General features: G+C 38.2%; 1 protein-coding gene across 4 annotated transcripts in view; it reads left to right on the top strand.

Moving 5' to 3' along the window:
• Window positions 1-14,840, top strand: part of LOC113228083 — a 322,064-nt gene that overhangs the window by 171,096 nt on the left and 136,128 nt on the right. For 3 of the 4 annotated variants that reach the window (XM_026461228.1, XM_026461227.1, XM_026461230.1), the window contains 7 exons: window positions 3,091-3,575; window positions 4,146-4,418; window positions 4,835-5,017; window positions 5,376-5,705; window positions 6,944-7,074; window positions 8,926-9,516; window positions 9,929-10,053. In XM_026461228.1, coding sequence (XP_026317013.1) covers window positions 3,091-3,575; window positions 4,146-4,418; window positions 4,835-5,017; window positions 5,376-5,705; window positions 6,944-7,074; window positions 8,926-9,516; window positions 9,929-10,053 — 2,118 coding nt within the window. The remainder of the gene's footprint in view (window positions 1-3,090; window positions 3,576-4,145; window positions 4,419-4,834; window positions 5,018-5,375; window positions 5,706-6,943; window positions 7,075-8,925; window positions 9,517-9,928; window positions 10,054-14,840) is intronic. The other variant, XM_026461229.1, reaches the window with a different exon arrangement.

The following is a 14,840-nucleotide window of genomic DNA, read 5'->3' as shown; positions in this document are numbered from 1 at the left end:
TCGGTCTCTAAATAGGTACACTACATAAACTATCTTGTTATTGTTCTTCAAACAGTTCTATTCCCCTTGAGTATATTCAAATTTTTTACAAAATAGTGTTGGTTCTCTTGATTGTCTTGCTCAAACGTTGACCTCGCTAGTCAAAGTTCACAGGTTGTTTATTGCCGAGTAATATTTCTTTCAATCTCGACCGGCTTCTTTAAAAATATTGCTTTTCTCGTGTAAAGGTGATTGTGCTCTGTATCGGATCTGTTAGAATTTGGACGTGGAGTGTTGGCTCAGTGCCATTATTTTGATGAGCGAGCATGCGATGTGGGTAGCGCGTGTTTTGTTCCTGGTTTGTATATTCCGTTGTACGTGTTTGCTCATTAGAATCGCTTTAGTGTCATTTATGAAACTATGTGTCATACTTTTCTTTGTTACATTCTTCTCCAACTTTTTTGCACTCTTGAATTAGAACAAGAGCTTTCCGTCAAATAATAGGTATGATCAGTCACGATTATGTAGGTACATGAAAATCAATATTTGTTTATATGTGAGTCCAGCATGCGTTCTATTATTATTCATCCGATTGCGATAAAATTTTCGTTAATTGTTGTGCCTGTTGTCGTTTTTATTTTAATAAATCAGGTGGGCCGTTTCAACAAATGTGTCTACAGCCGAAAGCCGGGCGGTTCTTTTGCAGATGCACATACAAAAATCTGTTTTTTCTTTCGGTGGAATTTTAGGCATGCCTCATTCAGCTAGCATTTTATGAGAAAAATACTTTGTTTATATGAAAGCTCTATAATCGAACAGTAAAGATGCCTACCGCCTAGCCAAAACCTGTTTACAATTGTTTCCATTTAAAGTTCGATATAGTTCTGTCTAATTAATTCCCAACTACTTTATGCTACTCGCTGATTTTAGAAATCGTACGTTAATCCTTTTAACCAAATTAAATTCTGCAGATGAATTTTTTACAATTAGCGTTCCTCGGCAACACGTTTTGTGTTAATTTTGTGTTGCTACTGTGTCTGACATCACACAGTGGTTCAGTTTACAGTTGAATCACGTTCTCTCTAGAGATACCATACGAATTAACTTTGGAAACGGATTTATTGTTTATATTTGTTTAAGAATTTTTACTGATCAAATAGTGTTGACGTGTGTTGTGAAGATATGGAACGCTTTCGAAAATTTTTTAAGTCGTGAGTATAACGTTTCTATTTCTCCAGAAATGGCGTTGGTTTATGACCCGTTGCAGTCCTTATTACTAACATCATAAGCGACAACTGTTGTTCTATGACTTTTAATAATTCATCAGACTTTACTTTTACGTTTACTTTCGTACAAAAATAAAAATATTTAAATAGATCGCTCTAAATGGTGATAACTCTGCGCTAGCGCACAAGAGAACGCTTGCACGTTTGAACTTATACCAAATATAAAAAGTGTCAGATGGTACAACGAAATCTTAACAGTTTGTTTTTTGGTAAATTCTTCTGTGACATGACTTGACGTGAAATGACTTTTGTAAAAAGTCATAGAACAGAAGTTGTTGTTTATGATGTTAGTAATTAGTCGTGTGAGATTTTAGTATTGTACAAATAACCCTGAATGTTTAGTTCTACTCATTTGATAACATCATATCATCATTGTTATGATTGCATTATTCAAGTTGTTACATTTGTCTTCAGTAGGTACTTCATTTTGTTAGCAGTTTTCTAAAAGTATGCATCAAATTTTTTCTGTTTTTAAGTTTAAAACAAATGCAAGAGTTACCTTCGACTTGGCAACAAATTGAACGGTGTGAGATGACCTCGCAGTATGTGACCTTTGGTTCGTTTTATTAATATCCAAATGACTATTCACGTCTTCAAATTATTCATTTTACATAAGCTCTGTCAAAGTCATCTTCATCATCATCATCCACAGCCCAACATCACTCACAACTGAATGTAGACTTGTCATCTACTTACGATCTTACGTTAGTTTCACCCGTTGGGCTACGTAAAATACTTCGTTGTAATTATTTTATTGCAATGGTGAAGCATATGATACTTCAACAGATTTATATATATATATATATATAATATATATATATATCTTCCCTAGTGTCTTGTATGAATTCCAACTCTTTAATAATAATTTCTAGAAGTTTCTTGTGTGGGGAAAACAATAAGCAGTATTTAATGCTTAAAACTCTCTACGCTCTCGTAATTTACATTCCAGAGCTATTAGCCCCAAACAAAGTTTTAAACGTCTTTATCTCAAATAAGGAAGTAAACAAAGTTCTTTATGCAGTGTTATAATTTGTGCACAGTTTCCACAAAAGTAATAAGTGTCCTATTTATGAGTGCAGTCGTATTAATCTGTTGCGATTACATCGGTCCTGCCAGCTGGTTCTGACGGAACGACAGTCGACGGCTTGTTGATGACGGAAATAAGCCGCTCCAGTCGTTAGTGGGTCAAGCACTATTCCTGGCTCCATCGCGCTCATTGCATCAAGTGTTTTATAGTCGACCGATCCGCTAGAAACCCCAATGCCCTTAATGGTTCTGATGCCTATCAGGCAAAACAGAATTAGACTACTATCAAATACTCAAATCATTTGATTAAACTTCCGTAGCATATCAGAGATTACTTAAATTTATCTCCAAGTTCCTCGATCTCGCATTTTGAAATACATTCCATTATTTGCTTTTCGTATGATCAATATCCACTTCACGTTGTTTTGAAGTCTTACAAAAGGAATATTTTCTAACTGCTCATTGGTGATCATGTACTTTACGGTGAAAAATAAATACTCAACATATAAATGCATCGCCGTACATAAATTATATCACTGCTCTTCAAAGTTTACTTATATAGACACTTTACGATCAATTCGATCAATAGCTTTCGTATCTACACCAGACGTTTATATTTAGACTACGTTATTGATGGTGTCAAACTTTCCCAAACCGATAGATCGGCGACTCCAGTTCAGATCACTCATGCTGTGCCATAATTCATCGAAATGTATGAAAGGGGTATTAAAACAGCGCCCGTCTCTGTCTTATGTACGGTTGCGTTCTACATTAGCACATTTCTTTTCTCATTTCGCAGTTTGGAGCCGGGCCAAGCGAGTTTTCAAGCGTTCGGCACCGCCGCCTGTAGTTTTCCGACCCGACCCATCGAGTTCGGTGCTGCTGCTGCTACGAGCACTGCCCCATACGAGGGAGAACAAGAAAAAGATCCTTACACAGACTTCGCCAAGACCTTGGACTCACCACCATTCGGAAGCAACAATTGCAGTGCCAAACCGCCGGTTGAGAACGGTCTCGACGGTGTGTGTGCCAAGGACGACAGTTTCGGCGAGGCAACATTTCTAGATTTTGAAAACATCAATGTTAGCACTGAAAGGAAGCAGTCAACATTGGATGAAATTGAGCAGGAAGTGAATAAAGTACGAGTGGCATTGGATGAGGACAGTCGTGCCCTCGAAGAAGACGAGAGGCAACAGGCTGAAGCAGATAACTGGAGTCTAAACGTCTCTTGTGATAGCGGTGTCTACAACCGCGCATCGTCCAGAGACTCTGGACCACATTCTGGTAAGTTGCATCAACAATCATACCAAATGAAAAAACAAGTGCAATTGGTCAGTGTTCAACCGTTATATTTATCGTATCGTTTGCCAAATGGAAATGCGTGCGCCGACTTATTTAGCAAGTGCAATCAAAACTAACTGTTCAGTGTCGTAAAGCAAACATGTGGAGGAAATTGGTCTAGATGAAATCACTAGCGGTTTGTTTATGTTGTGTTTGGTAAATTTAGATTAGTGAGTGCGCCAGCTCATATAGAGACTGATTTGAAACACGCGGCAACCTTGCGGATGTCTCGGCCCTATTATTTGGGTCAATGTAATGCACGTTTACGTTGTCAAAACGCTCTCGTGCGATTGCAGTCATTTTCTGCTTATTACCCAATTTAAGGCATTATCTGAAGTGGCATTGGTAGAAATAATTGAATACCAAATCGTGCTGCCTGGTGAAAAAGGCATAATTCCATTGTCTGTACGGAAATTGTTTTGTATATTCTATATTGAACAATTTAAAACTACCGTTCTTAACAACCTATTTAATTGCTCTCCAAAATAAAGAAATTCCTTTTCCTGATTCCAGGTGAAGAACTAGGCCTGATAGAGAGTAACGAGATACGTGAAAACCACGCAACAAACAGTAGTAGCAACGAGTGGTCATCTTCTTCCATCGAACGAGGTCTCTTAACCATGGATCGCGCAAGGAAGTCTACGGAAACCGAGGTTGTGAGACCTGAAGACCCACCGAGCGACGATGAGGGAAACAATCAGACTGGCTTTGCGCTTGGCCTGGTGAAGAGCAACAGTGTGGTCGCTAGAGCTAGTATGTGGCAACAGCTGCAACAACAAGCAAAAGGTGTGTGAACATTTTTGTGTTTTTCTTTTATAGGGGGTTGCGGTCTTAATTGTTACTCGATATGGTGAGTTTGTGTTTTTAAACTTATTAAACAATTGATTCAAATATAATTACTTTGTGTAGCTGAAATTATATTTTACATGAACAAACACTTGTTCATGATGATCTTTTAAACCTACTGTGTGTACAGTAGTACAGTAGTAGAAGATCTTTTAAACCTACTGTACACACAGTAGGTTTAAAAGATCATCCACCAAATGTAAACAGAAGTGATGTGAAGTACAATATGGTCGCAACTATTGCTGCGTCATTTCAATGACAGACGTAAATATGATTACCGAGGAAAGTGTAACAGGGAATGTAAAGTAAAAATTATCAAGACTTAATATTAATATATTTAATTTTCTCAATTTCAGGCACACCAAAATCGTTGGTGCGCCACAGTCGCTTCAAAAACAAGGATGGGCAATCAGTCGCGGACCGTTTCAAAACTCAGCCTATCTCCTTCAACACCGTCAACGACTCCAAACCAACAGAAGAGAGCTTCGCTCTCATTCAGTCAAAGAGCACTGCTAATGTGTTAGACAGAGACGAGGATGGTAAGTTAAAATGCCGACCATTTAAATCATACCTTGTTAACGTATCTAGTAATGTCCAAATATCGCTCAATTATGTTTTGTTCAGCAAATAAATGTTTTCATACATTTTTACTTCTGTTTGTTTACGTTAATTTACAGATGACACGTCTAGCCAATGCTCATATAAACCCTGTAAAGTCAATGAAGCATGTAAATTGCATTATGTAAAAGAACAACCGAAACACGCTTCCTGTCTTTTGATTGTCGGCTTTTTGTTTCTTTTTTGCATGTCCTCGACTACTCTACTATGTGTATGTCCCGGGGTCTATCGTAAACGTTGCACAATATTATGTAAATACGCACACACTCACGGTGGCAGCTAAGTTAGATGAAGACGATCCAGCAAAGATGTCGTTGATGGACAAAATGAAGATGTTCAACTCAAAATTAACACACAAGCCGCCAGTTGCTGGACTGCCGAGGCCTAAAGAAGATAGAACCCAAAGAACAAGATTGAAAACGATGCCCGTATTAGGCAGTCAAGTACAAGAGGCGTTGGAACAGAACGAGAGACTTACCAAGTCGTTGACCAACGACGTGCCACGGAATCCCGATTTTCAACTGAAAATGGAACTGTTCCGATCGGCCAGTGCGAAAAACACATCGTTAGAGTATATCATGAGGCAGAACTCAAAGTTTAGAAGCTTAGGTCTGATTTTGTTCTTTATTTTGAGTTTGGTTTGTCGTTTGCTTGAGTCGTTAAGCTTTGTCGGGTTGTTTGCACTAATCCTTATCCTTATCAACCCCTGGTGAGTATCCACTTGCATGCCGTAATGAATTTGCATGAAATATTTAACGAACAATGCACGAATACCAAACACTATTTGAATTAACACTTCGTATCCAGGGTCTTGTAATGCAGATTGGAGTGTTAGCAAACACAATGAGTGGATTGTCTTTTAACAGACCCAAAATACTCGTTGTCGTTTAATAGACAAAGTAACAGTGGTAGTTCTTGTTGTGTTTTGTTGACATTATAATTTCCAAAGCGTTTTGTATAGCTCGTCGTCTCGGCAATTTTCTTAAGCTTGGGCTATTTTGCATGAAGAGTGATATGTAACGAAAGGTCATTATTCTAATGCCGGACCAGCTATAAATTATTCTCTTTTAACTTCCAGTGAATGCTTGAGTAATATTTATTTTGAGCTCGATCAACATTTAGTCATCCGCTTACTCAACCTATTGCTCGAGGTTTTTTTTACGATTAATTTCATTATGGTGTTATTAAACATTATGGTACGGGTACATGCGTGGTCATGATTTTTAAGTCGTATTGCTAAAAGTTAATTGTCAATATCTTGAGTTGGTGTAGCGTTATTCAGAAATTTGTGTGGGTGTACGATGTTTACTAAGAAATTTCCAGTCATGCCAACATATTTATTATTAGTTCCATAGTCTCCTTATGATAATGAACTTGTTTTCTTTGAAAGATTAATTTCAAACGAAACCTTTTTTTTGGTAATTAGATAGAAGCGTCCGTTGTAAAACATTGAAGTATTTCACTTTTCACATTGACAAAAAAAGAAAAAAGAATTTTGAGTATTTGAAAACGTTAAATAAAGAATCAGAAGAACAAATAACAACAGTCTATACTGTTGTTATTTAATTTTGTACTCGAGGCCAAAGCATAATGTTCGGTTTTTTTTTTCCTGATAAAAGAAGATTTTTTACATACAGCGTGTTATTTAAGTTAAGCATACAGCGAATTAAATTCAAGCCATTCATAAACGAATATAATTTGTTCAATGTAGTCTTTCTTTTGTAGTACTCGATTTATTCAAATATAAATATCTCTTCTTAGACCTTAAAGAATGAAATGTACACCTCGTAACATAAGTTTAGATTAAAAAATGGAATCATATCTATAATTACTGTTCAATATTACAGATTACGACGACGACTCGCCGTCGGAGCGGGCTCAACGAATGATCACGCCTGAAGTACGCGGTATTTTAAAATCTGGGAGCACTGTCGTGCCAGCCAAGCCCAAATCTTTAGCTAAGGGAGAGAGCTCAGAGGTTAGTACGGTACATTTTGCCACATTAATGAGTAATCCGAACTGTAAAGTAAGTGCTGCCATCCTTAAAATAAACAACGTAGTTTTTTTAGATACTTTGAGTGAAATTGAGTTAATATCTGTAAGTCTAGCACGACAGGGTGCGACTTGCGCGAAAGCCACATAAAGGTTGATTCACGTTGCACCGTGCCGGGGCCGCGCGGTGCTCCAGTCGTGTGCCGGCCGTGACACGGTCAAATATCTATATTATGCTTTTGTATGAACTAATTTATCTTAGACCGGCTGGTCGTTTTCTGGTCGGGGCACGGACTCGGCCTGGTGAATCAGCCTTAAGAGTCCTACACTACAGACTTTCTATCGGCCGGTAGTTTAGTCGGGTCCTTAATCAGCATGAAGATATATGCAAGTGCGCACGTTATAACGATTCGGTATCGACCGATAAAAAAGTTTTGGGTAGCCCATCAAACTTTTCTGGCGGTGAACTATCGGCTGACTGCTGATTAGTACGGCACTCTTCCAAGCGCGCACATTGCCGATTTATGGTCTATCCACACATATCCGGGCCGTGGCCGGGACGTGGACGGGCCGTGCTCCGTCAGGGGCTTAAAAAAATATCGTTGCGTATATTTTGTATGAACTCGTTCAAACATGTTCATGCCCGGGCCGGCGCCGGGACGGGCCCGCAGTTCATACAAACTAGCACACCCCGGTCATGTCCCGGGCACGGCCCTGATGTGTGTGGATAGTCCTTTAGTCGGCCGACTCGGGCGATAGCTTCACTTCACTCGGAGCGACTGCGCAGGCCGGTCGTGTTATGAAGGCAATTGACAAGTTCATTGAAGCTGGTTATAATTTGGAATGCAACACGTAAAATTTTCTTTGTAATAATCTATCACTGTAGATGGGATGCACTCAATACTCTGTTCTTCTTTCTGTTCTGGTTTCTGTTCTTCATCCTTTTCCTGATAACATTTCTAGATATATTTTCCTTACGCAACCGCTCCCTTCAAGAGCAGCTTACCAACTAGCGAAATTTTTCGAGAGAAATTGGCCGATGGCTTGTTACTCTGCGTGCTCACCACCAACCAGACTGTTTAGTCGGCCCAGTGTGCGCGCTAGCAGCCCAACCCGACTAAACTATCGGCCGATTAAAAGTCTGTGGTCTGCGGGGGCTCTTAAGCGACATTTTCTATGCGAGAAAAGCAGTAGCTATCGTGCTAGCCCTACTTGAATCGGCAAAACGAGATCTTCAACCCCTTATAAACAGATTTAGTTTTAGTTTTAATGTTTAAAATCAGCGTAATTGACAAAGAAAAAAAACTTTAGTTACCAATATCTCAAAATTTCCAAAATGCAAATGCGTTGTTTATGACAAGGAGGGCAATGCTTGCCCTTGATGCACGAGTCAAATAAAGTCATTCAGTTGTTTTTACGACATTTTACTTTTTGCATTTTACTAATTACCTTTGGCTTTAACGGGTTAGGAAAGCAGTATGTTAAAGTTCGAGTAGAATTGTCAATTGAAAACATGTGTACTAATTACCTATTGCTGTCTGTTTAAACCTATAATGTCGGATAACGTTCGCAAAACTCTTGGAAGATGTGTGAAGACCCTAATCCGAATTGGGTTGTGGCGAACTATGACCTAAAAGCCCTCCTTAGTGAAGATCTGTGCCAGCAGTGCGTCGTATGTATGGCTTGATGTTAATAATGATTAAGACGAACTGTATTGTCTCAGATTCTAGAAGTAAAACCCTTTAGGTTGGTTTGATTTTAAAACCCAACGATTAGCGCAAACAACCTATTTACAGAAATACAAAATACCTAATTGAAACCAATTTTTCACTTCCAGGGTTTAAAAGATGAAGGCATTGACAGTTCATCCGATGACGAATCGGCATCGGCCTCCAGCGTCTCTTCATCAGAGAAAAGCTGTTCATCATCAGACAGTTCTGAGGAGATACCAGGTCCGAAAACTAGACGCTTTCAACGGAAGAATAACAAACTCAAAAACTCCAGAACAGAATCTGATATCACAAGACTTCAAGAACCTGTAAGAGTTGAAGCAAGAAATGATGCTAGAAAGTTTCGGTTACCAGGAGCGAATGAATTGAAGGAGCGGCTCAACCAAGCAAAGAACGCTGAAGTAAAAACTCCATTACTCGGTAAACTCGCTCGAAGACCAACCGAAACTGATAAAATTGATGACGATACCAACCGATACCGGAGATTTGCGAAGAAAATCGACGAGCCTGTTCAACTAGGGAAATTAAGACGACCGAGTGAAAAAGTCGTCAATCAAACTGTGGAAGATAAGCCGCCACCATTTTTGAAAATATCCGCATTAAATCAGGAGGCTAAGAATAAATTCTTTGGCTTTGAACCGAAGAAAGAGAGGAGTATTGAAGAACTTACCGCTGCTGTTAGGAAGTATATTCCACCTGTAAGTGTATTTTTAAAATATTGCTATTACACTTCTTTTATTTTTAATTTTATATCGTGACGGGACGAGCAAGTATGTATATATATGTGGTAAGCGACACGCCTATCCATAACAGATGCAATGCCACTCAGATCATTAAATCGCAAAGATCTGATGGACACTGATATTGCGCCCGTCATTCTGAGACGTAAAGTTGATTAGTCCCATGTGCCTGTAGTTGATGAAACCCCTTCAAAACCGGAACCCAATAATACTCACATTCCTGTTTGGCGGCAGTACTTCCTTGGACGAATTCTTTTATAAGGAGCCCCACTGCTACCAAAATTAAAAAAAAAATGTAGTCATTTGGTACGTCAATGGAAACAAGTGAGATTTTAATAACTCGCAAGTAATAAAACAAAAATGATTGCAGATGAGCAAATCGCTGACGACGCACACGATGGAGCCGGGCTCGGTGGGATCGCACGGTTCGGGCAGCGACGGCGAAAGTAGTGGAGGACGCGAAGTGCGGCACATTAACACTAGAATGCGACACAGGTTAGTGTTTTGAAATCTCTATGATATAATATATATATCAATCGTATAATAATAGTGGCTGTCGGCGCCATTAATGCGGTTCTGCTACGTCGCGGTTAACGTCACAGTTAAATCTTCGTATTGTATTCGCTCGATCGCCGTCAATGCTAAACGCCTATCATGTACACGTTTTAGTTAAGAAATATTTATTACACGAGTTGAGCTGACTGCCTGTTTCAAAATCGGTTGACACGTCAAGAGGTTTATATAAACCAAAGCCGGAATCCCCGGTCAATCAGCCGGTCTATTATTTATTACACAATAATATTCAATCATAATGCGGCCCACCAAACAACATGTTAAACTTGACAACGACATTACGTTACTTGCATGCCGTTACTATTATAGGAATCTAACACCAACGTATTTTATGAATAACAGTTTACTAATTACATTAATAATTCCTTTTTGAAAAAAAGTGGAATACGAGGTACCCGTGAACCATCGACATAACTAATTTCCTATTTACATACATTTGTCAAAGTTGCAATTCCTTAGGCTAACGATGAAGACAAACATCGTAACGAAGTCTGGTACGTCGAAGAAGGCTTTCCAAATTTTAGACAATCTATGAAACCTTCATTGAACAAGGGTGGTGACTATCGCCTAATCCCTCTCCTACGAGGAGACCCGTGCCTAACAGCAGGACGTATAATGGGTAAAATTTATAACCATCGCTGTCGATAAATTATTTGACTATTTTACATGTTGCTTGTTTGCACAATACAATATACCTCAATACTCAATATATTTATTGCATTCATATGGTACATGTCTTAAAATTAAAAGAATGCTACACATATGAGCCCTTTATTAGGGATAAGAATAAGAGCAGAGTTAGGCCGAGGTTTCAATTATTAATTAGAATTGTTATTTGTCAAATAATAGTATAAAATAAAAAACATGTTATATAATAACAAATACGTCATATAATAAGCAGAATTATGTCACTTGAAAGTTTGAATGTAATTAGATTACAATAGCATAACTTTGTAGTATATCATTAATATTTATTTATTATTCATTATAACATTATCATAATATTATTATTTTTATTTGTCATCAAAGTATTCATTTAAATTGTAATAGCATTTATTAATAAGATGTAATTTTAATTTATTTACAAACAGTGAATACTTTTCCTCGTTTTTAATAATGGGCGGGAGCTCGTTGAATATCCTCGCCGACATCGAGTGGGGACATGAGCTGTGTGTGTGTAGCTGAGATCGTGGCAGAAGCAATCTATTGCGTGGTCTAAAAATGTGTCGTTGGGGCAGGTCGTCAATGTTAGTATAAATGTCAGGGTGTTGTTGAATAAATTTACAAATTTCTAAAATATATATAGAACACAAAGTCAACATTTTAAATTGTTTAAAGTGCGGTCTGCAGCTATCGGTACTATTCAAATTACCAAGAATACGAATGCATCTTTTCTGGATTGTAAATATTTCTCGTGCGTGCACTCTATTTCCCCAAAGTATAATTTCGTAACTTAGGTGGGAATGAGTGTAAGCACAATAAGCGGCCATTGCAGTCAATCGTTTTCTTTATCTCCCTCAATGCATATGTGAAACTAGACAATTTTTTCTTAATTTTTTGTATGTGACATTTCCAGTTCACATGCGTGTCTATATTTAAATCCAGCAATGTACTGTTTGTAGCTACCCGTATAACTAATATACCCTTATAAATAAAATATTGCGTCGCGTGCCCTAAAGACCGCCAGTATTAAACGAGCATCAATGCATCAGACACCCCCAACACGAACTGGGAAAACTACAGTCGTTCATCAAACATGGTTAAGTATTCCTAAATAATGTAAGTAAGTAATGTCATTGGATTTACAATAGGATTCTAAGTTTCAAATCGATTGGATTAGTGGAAGGAAAAGAAATATTAATTTTATGGCTGAGATCCCTACATTAACTGAGAAAATAGTTGACAATATTTAAGGCGACATATTTCAACGCTAGCCTACATTTTAGGAGGTGAGGTGTGGGGGACCGGCCCGCACGTCCCATAAACCGCGCGCTTAAAATTAATATGAATACGGTAAGAACAGGCGGAGGAAATTTGACACAGATCCGACGCCGACAAGCGCCCGACGGCCGTGGTGTCGTTAAACCGCTGGCCAATTTTCAAATTTTGGGTAAAATGTGAATTTAAAAACTACCGGGCTTCAGTTGAAAACCAAAATTTAACAAGTTCTCTGTAGTACTTAAAGATAAATATCTTCGTATAAAAATCATGTGCAACGCCAGATATTTTATTCTTAAATAATTCGTTTTAGACTTATATTAGCCTGTTTTCAGGATTGTATATGATTGGGTGAAGTACGTCCTATCGTTTAACAAATGAACACATTCTTTAGACAATGTCCTTAGGTGAGTCGTATATTGTTCGTAAGACAGTTATTTAGTAGTAAATACCGAAACCTTTTGATTTAATAACACTGTTTATTCCGCTTCTCCTCAGGTGACTGACTCGCCTTAAACAGCTGAAAAGATGTTCATAACAGCTGTTCATAAAACGTAGCTAAGAACTGTCCAGATTAAATTAGCCTTAAAAAACCCACTTTGTAATTAGTCCATCAAACACATTGACATACAAAAAAATGCTTCAAACAAGTGGCGTAACGTCGATTTCTGCCGCCCGGGCCAACCCTAAAATTTGTTGGCCATCTATTTTCACCATGACCTCAGATTACTAAAAAACCGACATCAAAAGTTCGTGGAATTCCATCTATTTGCCAAATTTTATTGACATCGGTTACCGAAAAGTACGCGAAACCGGATTCATAGTTTGTAACCTTTAGAAGTGGAGTATTTTCTTCAAATTTAAATGGGACCATTACTAAGGTAACCCTCTTTCCAACAAAAAAAGAATAATCAAAGTCGGTTCACAAATTAGTTACCCGGAGTTACCACGTAACATACATAAAAAAGAATACAGTCGAATAGAGAACCTCCTTTTTTTGAAGTCCGTTAAAAAGTATCTAGTTCGTTCGCGACTTGATTGTGTTTTTATGTTCGCTTGCCGTCGCCATTTTTCAGTTGTTCAATTTCCACTAAGCAAAAAAATAATTTTGACTAGTTAGGGCTCAGTCGCACTTGTCGCCGCTTACCCCATTGCTGTGCCGCCCGGGGCTACAGCTCCTCTACACCCCAGCTTCGCCATAGCTTCAAACTCCTCCTCTGTTTCACATCGTGAGTTAAAAATACCAACTATCGACATTACCTTCCTTATATGAACTGAGTATTAAATAATTGATTGTGATAATTTTATCGCGTTCTTATATCACATTTTCTTAACGAAATACGTGTCCTGAAATACAACTATTTATATTTATATTAAACAAATAGAATAGTGTATGTATACAGCATGTATCATGTATTATTCATGTATAAGAACTGTTCCCAGGCGCGTACTAATTATCTATACAAATATAACTCATTTCATGCGACTAAAAATGGATCTTGCGCGCTACCGCCCGACACACACAAATCACACGACACGCATCGACGTTCATTCTATTTTTCAGCGTTTAATTGTGAATTTGGCGGAGTCAGCCTACACTGTTACTATTTTCTTCGTCTATCAGTAAAAACAGCCTTGGTAGCGTTTTGCATTCGAATCCGGGCTTGTGTGTTTTGGAATTTATGTACAAAATTAAATTTGAAGTTTACCATGAGCTTTTCGGTGAGGGAAACATCTTGAGGAAACTCACACACATCTGCAAAGCAATTTAATAATGTTTGTGAAGTACTTCCCAATCCGGATTGAGCCCGCGTGGAAACTAAAGTCCAAGGCCTCCTATTGTGTGAGGAAGGTCTCCTCACACAGCAGTGGGACGATAGATTTATTATAAATATATTGTTTTATTGGACTCTCGCGTGACCCATAGTCTGAAAGATAAATTTTAATATTATCATTATTATATTAATCAGTACACTACGTTCTCGAGTTCCGTAATGAAACTAGGAAACCATATGGTTTCGTAAAGTCCATCTGCCTCAACGTTAGAGCCCTTATACTCGCTCCTTTATGGCTTTTTCATGACATTAGGTGTTACAATACTTTGATTTAAACTTTCACGATTTTTAAACATTATTTGATTTTTTATTCGGGACTTAATCACATATAAAACATATTTTATTTTATTTACCTCGACGTTTCGGACATATTGCAACGTCCATGGTCTCGAAGGGATTGAAGAGGCGGGTGTCAGCTTCTTCAAGCCGTGCGAGTTTTTCTAACTACCCGCACTTGATCTTCATTATTTATTTGTGTGTAGGGTTCTCACTAGACCGACATACAACACTCACGACATCCGGCGACTTGTCGGGCGATACTTATGTCGTTTACACTTGCTGATAAGTGGATCACATGACGATGAAAGCTTAAAACCATCTTCTCGGTTGAAATTACTGTGTCGTCGTTTAATTTCAATAGCTTCACGTACGATTCTACTATAGTGATGAAGTTCTGTAGAAAGGATTTTGGGATTATGAACTTCTGTAGAAAGGATTTTGGGATTATGAACCTCAATCCAGTGGTTTGGTCCTGATTCAAGCAAATGCTCGGCTATTGCAGACTTATTGAGCTGACGATTGTTAACAGCCGCGATGTGTTCTTTAACTCTTTCCACTACGGTGCGTTTTGTCTGCCCAATATAGCAACTGCAATCAATCTTGTTATGTTATATGTGATGTAATGTATATGTTAGCTCAATAAGTCTGCAATAGCCG

This window comes from Hyposmocoma kahamanoa, unplaced genomic scaffold, assembly GCF_003589595.1.
Source record: "Hyposmocoma kahamanoa isolate Upper Pololo Valley unplaced genomic scaffold, ASM358959v1 220, whole genome shotgun sequence".
NCBI lineage: Eukaryota > Metazoa > Arthropoda > Insecta > Lepidoptera > Cosmopterigidae > Hyposmocoma > Hyposmocoma kahamanoa.
The sequence above is the reverse complement of the archived record's forward strand: the minus strand, read 5'-3'. Positions and strand labels throughout refer to the sequence as shown.